The following is a 22,257-nucleotide window of genomic DNA, read 5'->3' as shown; positions in this document are numbered from 1 at the left end:
GGAATCAAAGGGAAATGTGATTTCCCTGTGATTTAAGCAAATTTAACATAACTTTACCTGAGGAAGTGTTATGTGTGTGTGTACACATATGTACACACATGCATGGGTACTAATGTACACAAACCATCTCCACTACATCTCATTTTTTTTGCTTTGGGTCCATACCTGGTAAAGCTCAGGGGTAACTACTGGCTCTGCACTCAGGAATGAATTACTCCTGGTGGTGCTTGGGACCATATGGAATGCCAAGGATCGAATCTGGATTGGCTTTGTGCAAGGGAAGCATCCTACCCACTGTACTATCCAGGCCCTAAATCTTATCCTTAGAAATAAATGAGCAGCTAACATTGTACAGAGGTCCATTACAATCTTCTATAGGAAGGTAAAACCAGGATAATAGATATTCTTTATATTATTCATCAGAACAGATCAGTACTTCTACAATTACTACTACAATTAAAAACTAGATCAAATTTGTATTTGCAGATAAATGCCTTACTGTGATATCATGTTAATAAGAGGCTTTCAAGGTGCAAAGAAATATTTATAATTTAAGCATGCAAGGAAATATTCAGAGTAATCAAGTTTCATCAAAGTAACACTGAGGATCTAGCTTGATACAGATTGCACTAGCCAAAGGTGGGACACCTTAAACATCAAAAGTATAATTGCCTCATTCAGTAAAATAGCTGGACCTCATAAAATGTCAAACACAAAAAGAGTACACACTGTATATTCCTTTTGTTATGAGTTCAAGAAGAAATAGGTGGAATAGTCAGAATAATGGATATGTAGTAGAGGGGGAGGGAAAAGAGTTCGGCTGGAAAGGGGCAGTTTCAGGTGCTGAAAATAGAGATGTAAAAATTCATCAAGCTATAAACTTACGATTATGCACTTTTACATACTGTAAGTCATCACTTAACTTCATCCACTGGTTCTTGAAAACTGCAACTTTAAGCAAAACAACGGATAATGAAACCAGAGTCACAAATAACATCTTCTTTTTAAAATTGTGGACTAGGATTCTTTTTTTCTCATCAGTGTTATAATGAAATGACACTGAATAACAGTATAAGGAACTAATATATACAGAAATATAAAGTTCCATTTATCAGTCCTTTTAATACAACACAGACACACATAAACAAATACTGACTGAAATATATGTAAAAGCAACAAAATTATATTACCCATACTAATACTCAAGAAGGAAAAAACTCAGGTGTTACCACTTAGGGTGGCTTTTAACCCATCTTCTAACCTGGAAACTTGGTAATTAAAGGGAAGGAAAGATATGCTTATTCTCCTTTGGCAAATGTAATTGTACTTCAGAAAGGTACATAAAACTCATTAGTTGATGAGGAAGAACTTTGCAGGACAATGGCAGCTAATAATGTCAAAGGAGTTATATCACTGCATAACAGTTTACTACACATACGTTTCTATTAGTAGCATTAGTAAATAGTAGTTGTATGTTACAACACAACACCTCACAAATTACTTCCTAACTGAAAATGGAAAAATTATACCATAGAGACAGCTACCATCTGAATTGAGGCCAATATTAATAACATGAATGCATGATTAACCAGATTTCATGGGCCTCAGAGTATAGTTCTGTAATAGCATTTATTAATAATTAATAAGTAAGCAAATGCTCTATTGGGGCATTCAAATGAACCTCTATTCAGAGGAAATCATAGAATGGGAAAGCAGCATAGTGACATTTCGAAACATAAACCAAACAAATCAACGTGGGATTTTTTTTTAATTGTGGGTTTCAGGGCCACATCTGGCAGTGCCTGGGGGCTACTCCTGGCTCTCTGGTAGTCACTTCCAGCTGGGATCAAACCCAAGCTTCCCTCAGGCAAAGCATGTGCTCAGTCTTTGTGCTCTCTCCCTGGAAGAGGCAGCACTTTCGCAGGGCAACTGGTACATTCTTATCATCATCAACAACAACAACAACCACAACAACATGTTCTAGATTTAAAACAATGTGCGGTAAACTCAGATGTGTTACTTAGTCCTGGCTAGTCAAGGGAGTTTTTTTGGAGATGAAAATGTATTGACATGGAAAGGTGGAGACCGTTAAATGAACCCAACGGTTTCAAAACGCCGTGGGCGGTATGATCTCATGAGACATTTCACTCTCCTGTATGTATACGAAGAGTGAGCTGTCTGGGAGAACATACGCATATAGGTTGCAGTGGCCATCTTTGAGGTTGTGAGAATACAGTGGTTTCTCTTTTCATGCTTTATTACATGTGCCGATTTGGTTCAATGCTATTAGCAACAGGCTGCTTTAGATGAACAGAACCCTAGCAGAACCGCAACTTCTGGGCCCGGGGTGGCAGGAGGCCCAAACTGAAGATGAGCTCTTTATATTAAGACTATAAAATAATGACAAGTAGTATTTCATGATTGATCATTTTCTTTTCGTCACTAGAAAAAGATGTATGTCTATATCCAATTGACCTTCCTACTAATATGCTTAAAAACTGGTTCTTTGGAGAGGTGCATTTGAGGGGTGGGAGAACAGCCTGTACTGTACAACTACCATTGGTCTCTGTCTCCGAACTTTTTCATCTTCCTCACCTGAAGTTCTGTCATCTTTAAACAATTCTTATCTCCCTGCCCCTCCCAGTCCTTGGAAACCACTCATTCTACTTTTTTGCCTCTATGAATTTGGCATCTCTAGGTGAAATCATACAATATTTGACCTTGGGCATCTGATTTATTTCACTCAGCTTAATGATGGAAAGAATGCTGTACATGCCAGAACTTGGATAAGTGTTCTGTTGTGTGGATAAACCATATTTTGTTTACTTTGGCTGATCATTTGAACTATATTATTTTTGTAATTTTATCTTCTGGAATTTCTCTACACTGCCTTACATTAATTTCTATGACCAACTGCAAGTTTAATTTATCAATAAACATCATGGTTGGAAACACCTTGCTCACAACTAGCAAAAACCTTCACAGTATAAGGACTCCTACACTTGAAAGGCCACTCAGATAGCCAATCCCAGCTAGTCCTTCTGATCGGGGGGGTTAAACAGGCTGTTCTAGTTTTTCTTTAGGGGTCACTTTGCTTTTCCAGGGATAAAATCACAAAGATCTAGCTGAAAATTCTCAATCATCTGAATGGCACGTTCGAGGAAAAAGCAGGTACTTTGTAATAGAAAACAAACTGATAAATTACTGTTTCGCCTTGTATTTGGAGGCATCCCTGGGCTCGCTGCTGGGATTGCTCCAATCATCGGCCTCTGGCGTGGTCTTGTAATGACGCCAGGCAGACTTGTTGAAAACCGGAAGTCGTTCAAATGACTCACTTGAAAGAGCCTAATGGAAAAACAAAAATAGATACCAAATGTCCAAAGTGTCATTTTCCCATGTGAAATACTAACCCAAATTGTGCTATTTAAAATGTCAGCAACTTTATAAGATCTATTTTTTGAACTGTGTTAAAATGACACTTTAGCATTTTATTTAAACTAGGATAAAATTACAGTTTTTCAAGGAACAAATTCACTCATTCAAAATCATTATTAGAGCTGGGAAGAGTTCAGAGGGTTGAGGCGCATACTTAGTATGCAGGAGCCCCATGTGTATGGTCCTTCAAGCAGTGGTGGAACTAAACCCTGAGTACAGACACAGAAATAGCCTCTGAGTATCACTGAGTATGTGCCCCCATAAAAAAATGAGTACTGAAACACACATGACCAGAAAAAATTACCACTTGGAGATATCCAACTATTTTGGTTGCATGGCCTTAAAGCACACACTATTGTTAAGTAAGCAACTGCTCTCCCCATGGGTCCAGAAGGAAGCAAAGCTTTGTAGATACTAAACTTAAAAGCATAAGCTCATAAAGTGATATCAAAAATCACATCAGATGTGCACATATCACACTTTGGATTCATTGGCATCTAAGATAAACATGCCAAATAACTGCTTGCATTATGCTATAACATACATTAGCATATCGTAACAACCATTAAATAGAATGAATCCACTCTATATTCTATCTGAACTGATACACAAAGATATCCAAGACATCATCATCATCATCATCGTCATCCCACTGATCGTCGAATTTCTCGAGCAGTCTCAGTAATGTCTCCATTGGTCCTAGCCCTGAGATTTTAGAAGCCTCTCTCTACTCGTCCGTCCCAATGATGCTGCATTGGGGCATCACTCTTTCAGGGTCAGGGGAAGCACCTGCTTAGCGGCCGTGCAACATCTTATAGCTACTTCTCCCTCTGGGAGAACCAGCAGGCTACCTCGAGTTTCCTGCCCAAATGGGAGAGCTTTGCAAACTCCCCGTGGTGTATTCATATGCCAAAACCAGTAACAATGCTGGGTCTCATTCCCCTGACCCAACAGCCAGCATCCAAGACATATTATAAACAATTAATTTTTTTCAGTGTGTGAAATAATAGGGCTGGAGCGATAGCACAGCGGTTGGGCATTCGCCTTTCACGCGGCCAACCCGAGTTCGATTCCTCCGCCCCTCTCAGAGAGCCCGACAAGTTACCGAGAGTATCGAGCCCGTGTGGCAGAGCCTGGAAAGCTACCCGTGCGTATTGGATATGCCAAAAACAGTAACAATAAGTCTCTCAATGAGAGATGTTACTGGTGCCCGCTCAAACAAATCGATGAGCAATGGGATGACAGTGAAATAATAATGTATGTGGGAAAAAACTGGATCCACCACCACTCTATCTGTAGGTATGAATGCAGAGTGAGCTTCAGAAAGATCTATATGGGACTGGTTATCTATGGTTTCCTTGGAGGAAGAGAAGCAAGCGGCTTAGGGTCAGGGGTGAGAGGCAGACTTCACTTTTCCCCTTTTAATGTAGTTATTTGGTTTTTGACCACACCCGTAAGTGCTCGGTACTTACTCCTGGCTCTGTGCTCAGGGGTCACTCCTAGCTGGGCGTGGGGTTTAATATGGAGTGCCAGGGATCAAACCCAGATCAGTTACATGCAGGGCAAGTACCCTTGCCAGTGTACTATCTCTTCGGCCCCTGTCATAGATTTAAAATTTTGTACTATGTGCCTAAACAACATTCAAAAAATACTTCAAACGTTCTACAGTTTAGAATGAAAAGTCTAACATAACTACCACTAATGAGTGAAAATATCTCTTACAGAGAACTTTGTTATTATAATAAACATTGAATAATAGTGAATTCTTAGGACTTTGGGAAAAACCAACACTTTTTAAAAGAAAAGACTGAAGGAGCTTCCATTAATGAGAAACTATTTCCTTCTAGATGGACCCTTCCGATGGATATGAATTTCTTAAAAATCAGTATTTTTAATTTTCACATCTTTATGTTTCATATTTTGTTTTATATGGAGAGCCAAAATCAGAGGTGGAGTATAAAAGTTTTCATATAAAACAGAAGTGAGGGGCTGGAGTGACAGTACAGTGGGTAGGGCCTACAGACGACCCAGGTTCAAGCCCCAGCATCTCATATGGTCTGCCAAGCACCACCAAGAGTAATTTGTTTGTATGGTTTTATTTTTTTCTTTTTTGGGTCACACCCAGCGATGCACAGGGGTTACTTCTGGCTCGTGCACTCAGGAATTACTCCTGGTGGTGCTGGGGGGGGACCATGAGGGATGCTGGGAATCGAACCGGGGTCGGCCGCATGCAAGGTAAACATCCTACCCGATGTGCTATAGCTCCAGCCCCACCAAGAGTAATTTCTGAGTGCAGTGCCAGGAGTAACCCATGAGCACCACTGGGTATGGCCAGAAAACCAAAGCCAACAAACAAAACTGAAGTGAATCTTCAGAAGAAGAAGAAATGATATTGTGCTAGTCTCCATTAGTTATTAGCACTTATAGCTTTAACATGTAAACATGAATTCAAGTAATAGAAATAAACGACATACCTTTAAATATATGACAGCATCAGTGCCTACTCCTTCCATAGAATAGAGTTTTAAATCTCCCTGGAAATATCTAGCATACAGTCGAGAAATTGGTAGACCATAACCAAATCCAGCCTATAAAGAAAAGAAAAGGAACGTAGTGAGATGGAGACAAATGCTAAGACATTGGTATGAGGAACACTTGAAAAGGTCAAAAGAAATTTCTGGACTCAGATGTACATCAAATAAACTAGTGACTCAACATTTACAATCATGTATATGTTCATCTAGGGCAGATTATTTTCACTCTGCAAGAAGGTTTCCAGCAAGAAGGTTTCTTCTATGTTTGGAAAATGAAATGCCCCAACTCGGGACTACTGCTTTACTTTTTGCATTTCAGTGGAAACTTTTAGCATCTGGTGGGGGCCACAACTCCAGTGTATTTGGGGGACTGACCATATGTGGTGTTGGCAATTGAACTGGGTTTGCCCACATGCAAGTCAAGTGCATTATCCTCTATCCTAGCTCTTTGTTCTCCTTCAGGATTTTAAAAGCAAATCCAAAATCAAAGACGTACCATTCCAAAATTCCATTATCAGATTTCTTTGCTCTCTAAAGTGAAAATTAAATAGAGTCGCACAGGAGTTCAAATCTATCAGGAGCAAAGTTAATACACTGGAGAGAAAACAATTTCCTTACCGTTTACTTCCTAAGGTGCTGAGAATGCTCCCATGTTTTGCTATACTGTAGTTTACATATTCTGAAGGCAAGTCCAGGGTTGGAGAGAGCGTACAGAGATTAATGCACTTGCCTTGTTGCATGCAGCCAACCCCAAATCGAATCCCAGCACTGCATATGGCATCCCAAGTGCATTTAGAAGCAATCCCTGAACAAGTCCGGAGCACAGTTAAATGTGTCCCCAACCCCCTGCCCGAAGGGAAAAAAAGGAAGAAGAAAATTCCAATACCCTTCTTCTATATCTTTAGGCACTAGAAGCCTGGCAGTCAGTAACAGGTTTTGGGAAAATGAAGTCTCAGATACTGACAAGAAGAATAAGAGTAACAGGTTCACAGACTGTTTGCTGTAAGGACAAGACTGCACTGCAGGCTTCAGCCCCTCTGCTGAAACCCACTGAGTAGGCTGAAGAAGTGGGTAAGGCACTCGTGGACTGCAGGTCCCATGGGTTTCAGGCTCAACTCAGAGAGACCCAAGATAAAACCCAGGATCTGTGCCAATCTAAGTGGTTTACTCAACCCCAGGAGATTGTTTTCACACCTGAAAATGTAAGAAAACCTCATCTCAGGGTTTACAGACTTAAGGATTAAGTGATATTATGAAGTGCAATGTCTTGGCACAGGGTGTAAGACACAGCACAAGTAAATAAATAGATGCTTCTGTTATGGTTTCTACGGAGTAGAATTTTTACCAAGCTACATGGAGCGATAGCACAGCAGGTAATGTGTTGCCTTGCATGCAGCGACCCGGGTTCAATTCCTCTGTCCCTCTCAGAGAGCCTGGTAAGCTACTGAGAGTATCCCGCCCACATGGCAGAGCCTGGCAAGCTACCCGTGGTGTATTCGATATGCCAAAAACAGTAACAAGTCTCACAATGGAGATGTTGCTGGTGACCACTCGAGCAAATCGATCAACAACAGGACGACAATGCTACATGGATCATGGCCCTTTTCTTTTTTTTTTCAAGTGATTCATATTTATTAAGCCTAATATTTTCTTTCCTTTTTTTAAAATTTATTTATTTTTTAATTAGTGAGTCACAGTGAGGGTACAGTTACAGATTCACACATTCTCATGCTTGTTTTTCCCTCATGCAATGTTTAAGAGCCCATCCCTCCACCAGTGTCCATTCTCCGCCACCAATGAACCCAGTATCCCTCCCACCCCTCCAGTCCCATCCCCCCCCACCCCACCCCGCCTCTGTGTCGGGGCATTCCAATGTGATATCTCTTTCCTTTTGGGTGTTGTGGTTTGAAATAGGGGTATTCAGTGGTCATCCTGTTCAGTTTCTAGTCTACTTTGGGCACGCATCTCCCTTCCCGCGCAGGATCTCCAATCACATATTACTTGGTGTTCCCCTCTCTATCTGGGATGACTTTTTCCCCCAGCGTGTGAGGCCAGCTTACAAGCTATGGAGCCAACCTCCTGGTATTATATACTACTATTCTTGGGTATTAGTCTCCTTTTCTAACATCACTCCCTTCTACGCTGCCTTCGTGGAGGGTATAATTCAGTGCTGAATACAACAGAGCGCCCCCTGCTGTTAATGGGCAGTAAGGCCAGCAGTGGAGACCAGAGAGCCACAACGGCGACAGGTCAACACAACCAAACCACCAGCTTACTCCAGGAAGCAGCTCAGGAAATGGAACTCCACCATTCCCTCAAGGACCTGAACCTGACCTCAGGTCTACCAAGGAACAGCCAGCAATGCCTGAGCCCAAGGCAACCTGCCCCGAGGAGACAGGCAAGCCCAGGGCGCGTGGGAAGGGCAGAGGACACAACAGATTTGCAAAAGTACAGGGCAAACCTTCCTTGGGGTGTGCGACCCAGGACAAGGGGGGCTAAATGAACCTTTCTGGAAAAAAGAAATCATGTGCCAGGGCACAGAGCTGTGACACAGTGAGGTGCCTGGAGTGGGAAGAAGTTGAGCTAGTGGGCACATTCCTTCAAGAGGTAAGCCCAGGTGATACCGGGGAGAGACGGCACACCCAGCAGGCGCCAGCTGCACTGCCAAGTAGCTCTAAAGTGGAAGGACAGATGCTGAATGTTAAGGTCTGATGTCAACTGCTTCATTTCCCCAAACACAAACATCAACGTAACTGCTGCCCTCAAGATGCTGACTTGGAAGGGACCATCCACAACCCTTGAGAACATGAAGGGAAGCTTCTAGATGTACTCAGTGTGTATTTGGGTTTTCCCCCCTTCCTTCTGACGCTGAAGTAGGTACCAAAGCCTGGTAAAGGCAAAGGCTTTCAAAACTGATATTTCAAGAATTTTCCTTAAATCCTCTGTAAATGACTTCCTCACTAGGTTCAACATGCTGAGTTAACAAACTCTGTCTTGAATAAACGATGCAAAGGGGAGGATTTTATTCACGCAAATAAAATATAATCTTACATGCTTATCAGTCAGGTAGGATTTTAAAATGGAACTTAATGTACGCCCTGCACCATTCTGCAGACTGATAGATACGTTGCTGTGTTTAATGACAAAGGGTTCAATTGTTGTTTGTCAATTAGAAACACTCAGCGGGGGAAGAAAGTGTGGCCCTACCAGGATCTAAATGCTGCCATGGTAACCAGAGGTTTTGCTCACTGCCTTAATAGGGCCGAAGGTTATTTCCAGAGTGAGACTTAAAAAGGGCTCTGGGAAATGCATGCACACCTTTATGTTTCCTGCTTGTGTCATTTGAAAACCCCAAGCGGAATGTGTTCAAAATTTAGCATTTTAATTATATAAACACATTTGATGGGGAAGTCCAAGGGCCTGGGGGGATTTGGACTGTACGGCAGCAGTGCCAAAGGGCCTGGAGGCTGGCACCACCAGAGCTGCAGTGCTGTGCCTTTGCTGACCCGTTATTAAACTTCCATTCCCTCCAAGGGGAGCAGTGGTTTTAGCCACAGGGAAATGCTTTTCCTCTGTCCAAGGGAGTGAGGCACTCAGCTTGGAGTCTTAGCTGCGGAACAGAGTAGGAGCTAAACCCCGAGGGGTCAACCCAGCAGTGTCAAATTTCTCCTCTAAGAATGCAAGGCTACTGCCATGACCCGGTGGGGGAAGGGCCAGTTCTGCCCCTTCGCTTGGACCATCTCTCCGGATGCGGCAGTTAAAGCTGCTTACCAGAGGGGCAGCTCTCGTCGGTTCCAGACTGGGTCTCGGGGCAGTGGAGTACATGTAGTTAAAGAGACGATCGATTTTTCGGAGTGGGACCCCACCGCCTAGGTCACAGATCTGAAATGCACAAAACAATTTCTTGTTTCAAAAGCAGCAGCAGCAGAAGTCACTCGAGAGGCGGCAGGCAAAGTCGGGCATTAAAGAAAGAACAGAACAGATTACTCTAAAATACAGGGGGCTTTGGGCCCCCCGCCGATGAAACGTGGTTCATTGGTGAACAGTGTCAAACAAAGGATACACAGCTGTGCAGCGGAACCGGGCAGGCTTGGCTATGAGATCTTTGTGCAGCTGCCTAGAAAAATGGGGTTCGGGTTGAAATGCAGTAACTTAAGTCAAGGATCTAGTTCCGTTCGTGCAAATGAGACGCTCAATGTCAGTCTTCTCCTCCCTATGATTCCGCCATGCCTAGACACTCTGAAATTCCCTAGTAATTGCAGGGTACATGCAAAGAAGGGAGTTACCTTGATGGACAAGTCTTCTTTTCCCAGAGTAACAAGGGTTTTCACGGCCGGGTAACCCTCTTTTCTATCTTCGTGCAGTTCCACGGTCGCTCTCATGGAGTTCTGAAATAACAAGCTATTTCTCAGCACACTGTCGGCTCATAACCCACAATTTTAATTTTTTTTTAAAAAAGAAACTATCACAAGATTACTTATACACAGAGATTCTTTTGTGGGGCAAATATCAATTGCACTTATATGGCATTCCTCCCCCTTGAAAGAACTTAGTTAAAAGTAGACTTAGATCAGGGAAATTTTCCTGTTTTATTTTGCTTTTCACCTAGTTTTAGCTCCACCCACCACCATACTAAATATTTTTCCTTTCTCTGTTTTTCTTTTCTTCCTCTTTTTTTTTGCTTAAGGATATTTAAATGATTCCACTCGTAACCAAAAGAGTGCACGTAATGAGGCTGCAGCGGCTCATGGAATGCGCTTTAATTCCTATTTATCAGTCTGCATTTACTGAGTGCCTTTCCTCTAAAGCAGGCAGAAAGCCTGAGAGGATTCATGCTTCCCACAAAAATTAATCATTTGAGTGAAAAAAAAAAACCAAATGTGAGTTAAAAAGAAATTCTGAAAAAGCCACAGCTGCTCAAAGTTCACAATTGAATGCCCATCTTAACCTTAAAGTGTTACATCCGTAACATTATAATTTGGGGAAGCAAAGCAGCATAACTGATTTTTCAGGTGTTCAATTTAAGGTCTGACACGCTGGGAGAAAGGAAATTGTAGCTCTAATGCCTTGTGCCTGTATCACTGCAACTGTAAATGCCATTAACCACTGCTTAGCAAAAACAACAGCTTAGGCTGTCGAAAGTCTAGTCTTTATTTTGGGGGTGAGGTGGGGTGGATGGGTCCTTTCTGGTCCAGCCCTTCTTATATCTTTCTCCTCTGGCATGCGAGATCTTCTAAACTGACTCAAATACGTAAGAGGGCTGCACCATCTCTCAGGACCAGAACAAACGCTAATGCATCAACATGGGTAATGCTCAGAAGCATAAATATGCATAAACATGTTTCCATTTTGATCTGGCTACCACCAGCAAAGCCTTTGCCAGCTTGGAAAGTGAAAAGCATCTCTAATCGCCTAACCAAAGAAAACACAGTATGGATTCTACATAAAATCACTAAAGTACAATTAAGCTTCAAAATCAATATGTACTAATATTCCCGAAAACTATACTGTACACAGCAATTTTTCATCTCACAGTGTACAAATTATAAAACCCACAGGATATCAGAAATAGAATTTTTAAAATCGTTATGCAAAACCTTTTTCTTATGCTAATCTAATGAATCCATTATGCCCTGAATCAAAGTAATTTAAAATGAAGACTTCTTTCCATGTTTTTAAATTCCACTTACCTTGAACAACTCAAACAGCATGTGAAACAGATGTGAGGGCACGTATACTACCTGAATAGGCTTGTCTGGAGCTTTGGCTGAAAACAGAGACAAAGCCATGAATGACTAAGGACACAGATTCAAAGAAGAGTCCAGAATCTGTTTGCATCCTATTTTCTGAGTACATAAAGGACTGACAAATGCGGATGGAGCTTCCATCTCTGCAGGCTTGGCTGAGCACCAGCCTAGGCTTCGAAGCCTGGCAAACCTGGGGTGGTGTGCAGACCTCCTTCTCTGCTCACCTTAACCTGACGTGACTTCAGACAAATCGTACTCAATTTTTTTGAAATGCTGTTAAGCAAAATTAGAAAACCATCCATCATGCCGTAAGCTCTGAGCATTATGTAAGGTCATGCGTGTATTGCCAGGTGTTCATCAAAATGGGAGGCACCGGCTTCTCACCACAGGTCCAAGTGGTCGTTCAGGAAAATGTGAGATATGGGGGTGGAAAGGGGAGACCTCTTCTTGGTGGAAAGAATTAAACAGCAATGTTCTAGTCTGTTCAATTGCAACAAAGACACAATAGTTAGGAGAATGTAAAGGTTGGAGAACTTTCTTCCACCAACAGCTACCATCACCACCCACAGAGGCCTCCAGACCCTTCCTTCCACCAGGAAATCTTCCAAGAAAACCCGACTCAGTGAGTCCAATCCAAGTATTAAGAACAGCAAGGACTATTGAAGAGGTGTTGGAAATTTTAGTCCTTGTTCCTCTTAACTATAATCACTTAGTCACAATCACAAACCGACTAAACTACAGCACCGGAACAACAGTACAGCAGGTAGGGCACTTGCCTTTTACATGACCAACCTGAGTTCTATCCCCAGCATCCCCTACGGTACCCCAAGCACTGCTGGGCGTGACTCCCGAGTACAGAGTCAGGAGTCAGCCCTGAGCATCGCTGGGTATAGCCCCCCAAAACAAACCTAAAACGAGACGGAACTTTCTTAAGCACAATTATCTATGTTATAATTTCAACCTAACAACTTCCTCTAATGAAGTACATAATTAACAGTACTACAAAATAGAGTGAACAAATGTTTGGCTCTAAGCAGTTTACAAAGCGTTTGCACACAGAGTATGCAACTGTGTCCTGGTGAAAATGTTGTAGGGCTCGTGGGGTGGGTGGCATGGTTAAAGGTCAGGACACAGTCTTTGCAGAGGCTATGTGACTTGCCCACCATAACCAGAAGAGGCACTGAACTCAGACTCCCAAATTAAGAGCCCTTGATTCTATATCCTGAAGCTGCTGATGAAGTTGTTAAAATGATAATTAACATTTATGAATGATTAACCTGTTTATGAAAAATCCCTCCACTCTGTCCTATCCTACACCCAGAGTCCCCAACCAGAGGCAGTCACTTATTACTCATCTGCTTTTGCCTTTTGCTTGATAAAATTCACAGTCTTCAAGAACTCAAATGAACTTTTCTGCACTGTGCTCATAAGTTCATGGGCCCCCTGCATCTCTCCTGTAGCAGTGCAAAGGTGAGGTCGGGTTGCGGGGGACATACAGGCCTGGTTAAGCAATTCACTTCTTTAGCTGTGATGCTCAAAGGGGCTGCACTCCGTCAGTTGTTAGTTGCGGTGCTTGCCAGAGACCAGAAGCTGCCCTCTTGGCCACGGTATTCACAGATTTTAGCTGGGGTGCTCACTGGGATGAAACCCTGATGCTATGGTGCTTGCACACACCTGGCACCAGGGATCACAAACAGCAGAGCTGGTATGTGGTGGCACATGCACTAAGAGCAAGAAGCAAGTGAGAGGGGGCCGAGAGAGTACAACGGGTAGGGCGCTGGCCTTGCATGTGGTCAACCCGGGTTCGATTCCCAGCACCCCATATGGCTCCCTGAGCACCACCGGGAGTAATTCCTGAGTGCAGAGCCAGGAGTAAGTCCTGAGAATCATTCATTAGATGTGGTCCTAAATCCAAAAGGAAGAAAAAAGAAGCAGACAAGTGGTCAAGTGCACTCGTGTGCAAGGATGGGGCAACAAAGGCAAAGCATTAGCCATCAAAGACACATCACATTGACAAAAAAAAATCCAATCATATTGACACACACAGAAATGGCCTTTCACCAGATCCAGCATCCTTTTATGCTAATAGCCCTCAAAAATTGTGTATAAAAGGAACATACCTCAAAATAATGAAGATCACATGTGACAAACCCACAGCCAACATCATATACTCCCAATGGAAAAACTGCAAGTGTTTCCTGTAAGATCAGGTACAAGATGCAAATGCCCACTAACCTTGCAAGGTGTTGGAAATACTCAACAGCTATATGCAAAAGAATGAAACTAAACCAATATCTAAAACCATACACAAAAAAAGGGACCAAGGGGCTGGAGAGATATTACGGTGGGTAGGGCTCGTGCCTTGCACACAGCAAATCTGGATTCAATCTCTGGCACCCCATATAGTTCCCGAGCACTGCCAGGAGTGATTACTGAGTGCAGAGCCAGGGCTAGTTCCCTGAGCATTGCCAGGTGTGGCCACAAAACAAAAAAAGGACTCAAAATGAATTAAAAATGTAAAGGTAAGGTCCAAAGCATTTACACAGAAGAAAATGGGCCACTTGCTACTGGACATCAGCCTTAGTATGTGTTCTGGAACTCAATTCCAGTGGTAAGACAGAAGCAAAAATAAACAAATGGGACTACATCAAGCTAAAATATTTCTATACCATGAAAGAAACCTGCACCAAAATAAAAGGACATCCTGCTAAATGGGAGAGGATATTTGTACACCATACATCCGATACAGGGTTAATATCCAAAAATAACACAAAGAATTCCTAAAACTCAATGATAAAAAACACCCCAATTGAAAAAATGGGCAGAGGATCTTAACAGTCATCTATCTCTCCAAAGATAATAGACCAATGGACAATAGGAGATGAAAAGATGTTCTTCATTATATATAAATGTAAGTTAGAATGACAATGAGTGATCACCTCACACCCATGAGAATGCCAACAATAAGACAAAAAACAATGTCAGTAGAGGAGCTGGAGAGAAGGGAACCCTGGGACATACTGGTAGGAAAGTAAGACTGATGCAGCTATAACGAATGCAAAGAAAATCCATAGGATCCAGTTATCTTAATTTTGGGTATTTACCTGATAAATACAAAAACCACTCAGGAGGGGCTGGAGCAATAGCACAGTGGGTAGGGCGTTTGCCTTGCAAGTGGCCGACCCAGGTTCGATTCCCAGCATTCCATATGGTCCCCTAAGCACCGCCAGGGGGTAATTCCTGAGTGCAGAGCCAGGAGTAACCCCTGTGCATCGCCGGGTGTGACCCAAAAGGAAAAAAAATAAGAAAACCAAAAACAAAATGACTCAGGAGTTGAAGTGATAGCTCAACAGGAGAGAAAACATGATTTGTATGCAGGAGGTCTGGATTCAATCCCCAGAACAACATGGCACTCCAAGTGCAGAACCAGGAGTAACACCTGAGCTCTACCAGACGTGGCTCAACAAACCAAACCCAAACCCTACTTGTTCAAAGTGGTATCCGTACTCATTGCTTTTTGTTTTGGTTTTTGAGCCATACCTGGCAATGATCTGGGAACACTCCTGGTAGGCCCAGGGGACCATATTGGAAGATGGGAATTGAACCCGGGTCAGTGACATGCAAGGTAAATGCCCTACCCGCTGCACTATCTCTCTGACCCTTTCACGCATTTTTTTTTATAGAATTACTTACAATAGTCTAGAACTGGAAACAACCTAAATGCCCACTGACAGATAACTGGATAAAAGACACAATGTACGTAGACACAATGCAATACTACTGGAATATTTGAAAATACTATTTAGCTATCTAAATATATGTGGCTCAGGATGTGGCTGAGGGGTATGACTCAGTGGCAGGATGCCTGCCTCGCAAGTGTCAGGCTGTGAGTTTAATTCCTGGCAACATCCCTTATCACATGTGATCCCAGGCACCGACACAAGTGTGTGACCCTGGTGCTCCACGACCCAGTGTGTGTGAGCGCCACAACCCGGTCTGTGACCCTAAACATCACAACAGAGAAGGGGAAGAAAAAGATAGAAATAAAGTGTGGTTCTTAACTGCATTCACAAAGAGCTTTCCGAATTCAAGAAATCACAACAATAAACCATGAATACACTAAAGTAACAGAAAACTAGAGGCAACTGATAATATTCCTTAGTACTCATTTGCCTTAAATAATAAGAAAGGGGCTTCAAATATGGCACATGCAACAATGCCAAAAATAGCTCTTCTCGGGGCGGGGGGCGCTGCCCAGCGTGACAGCCTCTCTGGGAAGGAAAGAGCTGACAGCTGGCACCTGGGCATCAGCAAAAGCAGGCTGGCTGCTCTGGCCCTCAGAGTGAGCAAGGCTGCCATTCAGGCAAAAGAGCCATGCGTTACTACCTGCAAACGGCAGTTCCCTGCTGGGCCAACACAAATGTGGACCATGAGGTCAAGGTCCACTTAACCAGTGGCAAGAAGCAGAAAATCCAGATGCTTCTACTATTCAGGTAAACTGAAGCCAAGCCCAGGAGTTCCAACAGTAGATTCATTCAAAACCGTGACACAACTCTTCCTTGGACAGCCCATGAGGCAAAGCATTTTGATGTTAGACCGCTTAGGAGAATACAGGTGCCATTATCCTACCAATGTAGTCTTCTCACATTTTTATCTCATTATATGAGAGATTCAAGTTTGGGTACCTTTAAGAGGAAGTTGATTTGTCCTAAATTTTAAGGTCCCTTCCCTAAGACTCCATTATTCTGTTCTTAGAAGCTAACCTACAGAAACACTTCCCCATGCTTGCAAATTTTCTCATGCTCTAAACACACATACACTCTACAGGAATAATCACATTTTCACAAATATTCCTACCCTACACACACACACACACACACACACACACACACACACACACACACACACACTTTTGATTGCTGATTATATGGAATATGGTAAAATTAGAAATCCTGAATATCCACCCAAGAGGAAATGATTAAATTATGTAATCTAAGCTACGCATAATGACTAAATGGTATTAACATGTGCAAATATCTTTAACGTAAAGGGAAAAACACAAGTTATGGAACATATATAGTTTCAATCCCATGTGTCTTAAAACAAAGCTCTATATAGAGCTAAGTGGGAACTTCAACTTTTGATAAACTAACATTTCCATATTTGTGCTTTTATAAGGAGCACGTCTCTCTCAAAACTTAGCAATACATTTTAGCTGTAAATTTTTAAATATAGAATCGTATAATGCAAAAAATTAGTTATAATCCCAAGACAGTTGCTTTATATCTAGGTCCTATAAATCTTCAAAAAAGTTCCACCGAACTTGCATTATTACAAATTCTTATAGCCTGTGCTTAAAAAGTCCTCAGGGTTTGGCAGGCATGAAATGTTATTTTGAATTATTTCATAGTACTCTATTTCACAGGCATACCACAATCTATTTCAATAAACCTCTATTGTGAACGACATGGGTTGTTCTCTTATTTATCTCTTAGAGAGACACAGTAATCATCAATCTTGTACATTCATCTGTGCATATTTCTGCAGTTGAATTTACTGAACCGCAGACTATGACCATTATGAATTTAACTGATTGGGTCAAAGATTAAGAATGCTACTAGCATGCCTGACACAGGTTATACCAATATAAACTTAGGACAGAAATGTACAAGTGTTAGTAAAGGTATTTTTCTGGGCACCATTTTTAAGCATTAACAAGGTTATAAATCATTTCCATTTTGAAAGTAAAAATTGGCATTTCTGTTTTAATTTGTATTTTTTTGATTAGTAGAGTTATGCCCTTTTCCGTGTTTATTGATAGCATTCAAGAACAAAATTTATCTTTGAGGATTTTTGGTTCAATCTTGGTTATATCTATTCCAAGAACATTAAGATCTAACAGATTATATAGCCAATAGAAAACTTTCTACAGCCTGTAGGAAGAAAGATACAGAGAAGGTTTCAAAAAGATATAAAACATGAAAAAAAGCACAATTTTAGGTTCTCCACTGAAATGCAATTCCGATATAAGCAGTGTTAGAGTCAGCTGCTTTGTATTTCAGGGAGAATTCATTTTGCTTTTACCATTGAATTCTTGGACCTCCAGTTCGGGAGCTACCAGGTAATACTGTTCACATAGTAATTTGGCCGTTTCATATGCATCTGCAAAGGAAGAAAAACGTTTAGCTATTGTATTCAACAAGTCACAAGCAAACAAGAGAGTTCACAGGAAAAATGAACAGGAACAATTTCTAGTCCAACATACTTAAAATTAACCCACTACCACCATTACGAGAATAGCATTTGAGGGATGCGTCTGGGCATGGCGCCACACGACAAAAAATAACCTTAACAGGATTACTATGACAGAACCAAAATTTCTTTCATTTTTAACCATCACAATGATTTCAAAGTATTGCACTTATCATGACATGGCCAGCTCTAAGCATGCATTCCGCTAACTGTCAAATATTCCTAAAAGTCATTTTTAATGCGAGTCTATTAACACTGAAAAACTGTTGTTGTGAACATCATATAATCTGACCATACTGCAACACAAAGACATTTTAATACAAAGCTTAATAAGTGCTAATGATAGAAAAAATGATTTGCTGAATGGATAGGATTCCAGGAGCCGCACAATTTAAGTTACTGGAGATACCACTAGTGCTTGAAAATGCCCTTTAAGTAAATGAAAGGGGATAGGTTGGCACTCATAGAGATCAGGGTCTGAGAAACAGGAGTTGGCTTTTCAAATAAAGAAAAATGATGCTACAGAGTAAGAACATGGGGACCATTATAGAAAATTTACAATTAAAATTCAATTCAATTGTCATGTTACCATGCTGGATGGGAGGACTTGGGAAGTTACATCCCAAAAGAGAGCCAACAAGTTCAGAAAACAAAAGCTATTATATATTTCATGTGTATTTTTTTCTCTTGAACATTTTGAGTCCAGATTTCTGTCTCCCATTTGCATTGTAAAGAACTTGCAAAGAACTTTATATGTACCTGTATCGGTGGGAGTTAAATATTCCGTGTTTTAATAAAGTTTAAAATTTGGAAAATTTACTTTTTAGTGGTGTTTTGTCGGGGGACCACCGCCAGCTATGCTCAGTGTGGGTTTCGGGGAACCGTATGGGGAATTAATAGAAAAACAAACAAAATTGAGTTTGTTCGCCAAAGAAGGGTTGGCTACAAGCAAGGCAACTACCCTACCTGCCATACCATCTCTCCAGCCCTGGATAATTTACTTTTTACAAGCCAGACTTGGCTAAGGAGAGAGTGTGAAGGACTAGGGCACAATCCCCTGGTTTCACAGGCCCCTGAGCACCACCAGGAGTGAACCCTGAGCACGGAGCCAGAAGTCACCCTTGAAGATTGTCAAGCATGGCCCAATACAAAAAAAGTAATTGAAATCAGAATTACTAAGATTGAAATCTCATCCCATCCAACTCCCCCCCCCACAGCCAGAAGATTCCCGCCCCCATATAAATGTATAATGTATATACAATTCTCTGGCTTTCAGTATACCTGCCGACCTACACACCCATTACCCACAACCAATGCTGCATCATTATCACCTAGGAAAGAAATTCCACAATCACCGCTGGCTCTTCCCTCACCCAGCCCGAAGCGATCACACAAATCTACTTTGTATAGATTTGCTCTTCTGGACATTTTCTATAAATGGAATCACACAATACATGATCTTTTATTTCTGGCTTCTTTCACTTAGCGTCGTGTTTTTAGCAGTCACCCGTGCGGCAGCAAATAGCATCAGCGCTTCATTCCTTTTATGACTGAGTGATATTTGATGGCATCAATACACCACGTTGTTTCCCAATTCATCAGAAAAACACTTTGATTGTTTCCACTTTGGGGCTATTATAACGAATGTCATGAACATCCACATTTGACGGGGGTTTCCTTTGGAGGGGGCACGCCCAAGCAGTGCTCAAGGGCCCCTCTGGGCAATAGTTGCTTGGCTGGGCGGGCTGGATAGTTCAATGCTCAGGTCCGGCAGTGCTGGGGGCCATCAGGGCCATATCAGGGGGAGAGCAAGCAGTACTGGTGTTCAAACATACGGCTTCTTCATGCCAGGCGTATGTTCCAGCCTCTCATGGTAATTCCCTGACCCCTACACTCAAGTTTTGGGGTAAACATGCTTTCATTTCTTTTGGGCCTATCCCTAGAAACAGACTGTTGCCTGATCACACAGTTGCTTTATATTTAAATGAAGCGGCAGCCAGACAGTTTGAAGAGTTTGCTGAAAGGTTCTCCTCTATATTGTCCCAAGATCATATATCCAAAGTACTTTAAATTGCCCCTGAATATACTTGCAATCGGGGTGGGGTGGGGAAACGACCACCTAAGAGGTGCTCAAGGTTTATTCCTGGCTTTGTGCTCAGGGGACCAAACGTGATGCTGGGGATTGAACTAGGGCTGGCTGTGAGCAAGGCAAATGCCTTAGCCCTGCACGGAACAGATACTTGTTTAAGATTCCAAGGTAAGAGAAAGAGGGAGAGAAGGGAGAAACCCCACAGAATTTAAATGTTAAAAAGTGACACTGTCGGCCTCTAATAATACAAAGGTAAGACTAGGGCATGCTTCCGTCTATGAATCTGGGCTCATTTACATCAAATTGCTACCCAATTTAAATTTCACATAATGACTGACCTAGGAGTGACAATTCTGATTGTTTTTTTTTAAACTGTAAGAATTAAAGCACTAGAATGAATCACAGATAGCAAAGACATTAGAATAACGTGGACAAGATAAAACAGAGAGAGCCAAGAAAAGCCTGTGTGAAAGAAGGGGGGAAAAATAATTGACCATCATGAGAACAGACATTAAAGGACTGAAGTGAAGCCTCAAAAAAAGAAATGAAAAATGAGAATCATATTCAGTGTCTAAGTTTTGCCCTGGAAGACAGAAAAACCGCATCAGATCTCTGCAAAGCACCTTAGTAAGAGCAAGCAAGGCTCACTCATTCACTCTGCTTCCCTTCAAGCACCAAACAATGCTACATCTCCACCTAGTGACAGGATGGCCACTCTGCTTAAACCCACACATTCTGACATGGGAAAATGACGCTTCGCTAGGCACACACAAAGCCAACACACAAGAGTTCCTCCAAGTATAGAGCCCCTTTAAAAAGGTTTCAACCAACGTTGCTCTCCCAGGCCCTACGAAACAGGGGAAGAACTCAACGGCACAACTAGAACACAGTCAAGCTCAAGTTTAAGAAGGCAGAGCTACAGCAAGGTAAACTGCAGTGACCATGAAGCATGACCAAGTCGCAGATAATATACTGCTTCTTAGACACCCTTTGAGTTACAAAGCAGTCTGATCAGGTCACGGTTCTTCCCCACGCTCATTCGGGTGGGAACCCAGGGCTTCTTAACCCAGTGACTGGAGAGGAAGGAAAAGGCAGAACATTCATTCCAAGGGCAACTGAGCAGAATCCTAAAGTCTTTGGCCAGAGGTAAAAAAGAGGGCTGAGTTGGGAAATTTAGGATTGAGACACTCAAACAGGATGAAAAGCCAAAGAACTCGCTGAGACTGTGACTTAGACCCTAGCTTCTTAAATTGTGGGTCGCCCATGGCGGGGGTCACATAAGTGAGTGTGGGAAGCAGTTTGTTTTTTTTAAAAAAACATGTATGGACTGGAGCAGTAGCACAGCGGGTAGGCATTTTCTTGCATGCAGCCGACCCGGGTTCAATTCCTCTTTCCCTCTTGGAGAGCAAGCTACTGAGAGCATCCCGCCCGCATGGCAGAGCCTGGCAAGCTACCTGTGGCGTATTCAATATGCCAAAAACAGTAACACCGAGTCTCACAATGGAGACGTTACTGGTGCCCCCTCGAGCAAATCGATGAACAATGAGATGATAGTGCTACAGTGCTATGACTTATTACCAACAAATACATGGTGTGTATATTTATTTTAAATACCTATATTCCTGGGTTCACATAAAAATTTCTTGGGTGGACAGGGGTCCTGAGTGGGAAAAGTTGAAAAAGCCTAAACAAGTGTGCCCGTCCAAGACAGGGCCAAAATAGTGACCTGGGTTGTGAAGGTCCAGAGAAGACAACCTTTGCCTCATGCTGTCTGCATTCAATTTCTAGAGCTCCAACTGGAAGTGTTTCCTCTCCTTGAATGCCAGGGAGCCTACTAGAGCCTTTTCATCTGTTTCTTGAGCTAGCATATGTGGGGGCTCTTGCCATCTTAACACTTCAAAAAGGTACTGTTAATAGTGCTGCAAAGAGCATAGGAGTGCAGATGACTTTGCTACGTTGTGTTTTGGGGTCACTAGAGTATATTCTGAGGAGCCACTGCAGTGCCTATCGGAAAAAAAGAGAGAGAGGGCAGGGGTGGGGGTGGGGGACAGAGAAGAAAAGTGTCTGACACAGAGGTAGGTAGGCTGGGGAGATGGGAGGAAAACTGGGGACACTGGTGGCAGGAAATGTGCAATGAAGAAGGGATGAGTGCTGGAACACTGTATGACTAAACCTTAATCATAAACAACTTTGTAATTGT

The 22,257-nt window shown here is 42.2% G+C and overlaps 1 protein-coding gene across 2 annotated transcripts in view; it reads right to left on the bottom strand.

Annotated features, from left to right (window-relative positions):
• The window catches only part of PDK3 (pyruvate dehydrogenase kinase 3), a 75,899-nt gene that overhangs the window by 10,805 nt on the left and 42,837 nt on the right, over positions 1-22,257 (bottom strand). The window contains exons 6-12 of one of the 2 annotated variants that reach the window (XM_055120051.1): positions 17,801-17,878; positions 11,660-11,736; positions 10,256-10,357; positions 9,741-9,851; positions 5,910-6,023; positions 3,206-3,345; positions 886-951 (exon numbers count right to left, since the gene is read on the bottom strand). In XM_055120051.1, coding sequence (XP_054976026.1) covers positions 915-951; positions 3,206-3,345; positions 5,910-6,023; positions 9,741-9,851; positions 10,256-10,357; positions 11,660-11,736; positions 17,801-17,878 — 659 coding nt within the window. In that variant the 3' untranslated portion in view covers positions 886-914. The remainder of the gene's footprint in view (positions 1-885; positions 952-3,205; positions 3,346-5,909; positions 6,024-9,740; positions 9,852-10,255; positions 10,358-11,659; positions 11,737-17,800; positions 17,879-22,257) is intronic. The other variant, XM_004612441.2, reaches the window with a different exon arrangement.

Source organism: Sorex araneus, chromosome X (genome assembly GCF_027595985.1).
Source record: "Sorex araneus isolate mSorAra2 chromosome X, mSorAra2.pri, whole genome shotgun sequence".
NCBI lineage: Eukaryota > Metazoa > Chordata > Mammalia > Eulipotyphla > Soricidae > Sorex > Sorex araneus.
This window is presented reverse-complemented; position numbering and strand designations above follow the sequence as displayed.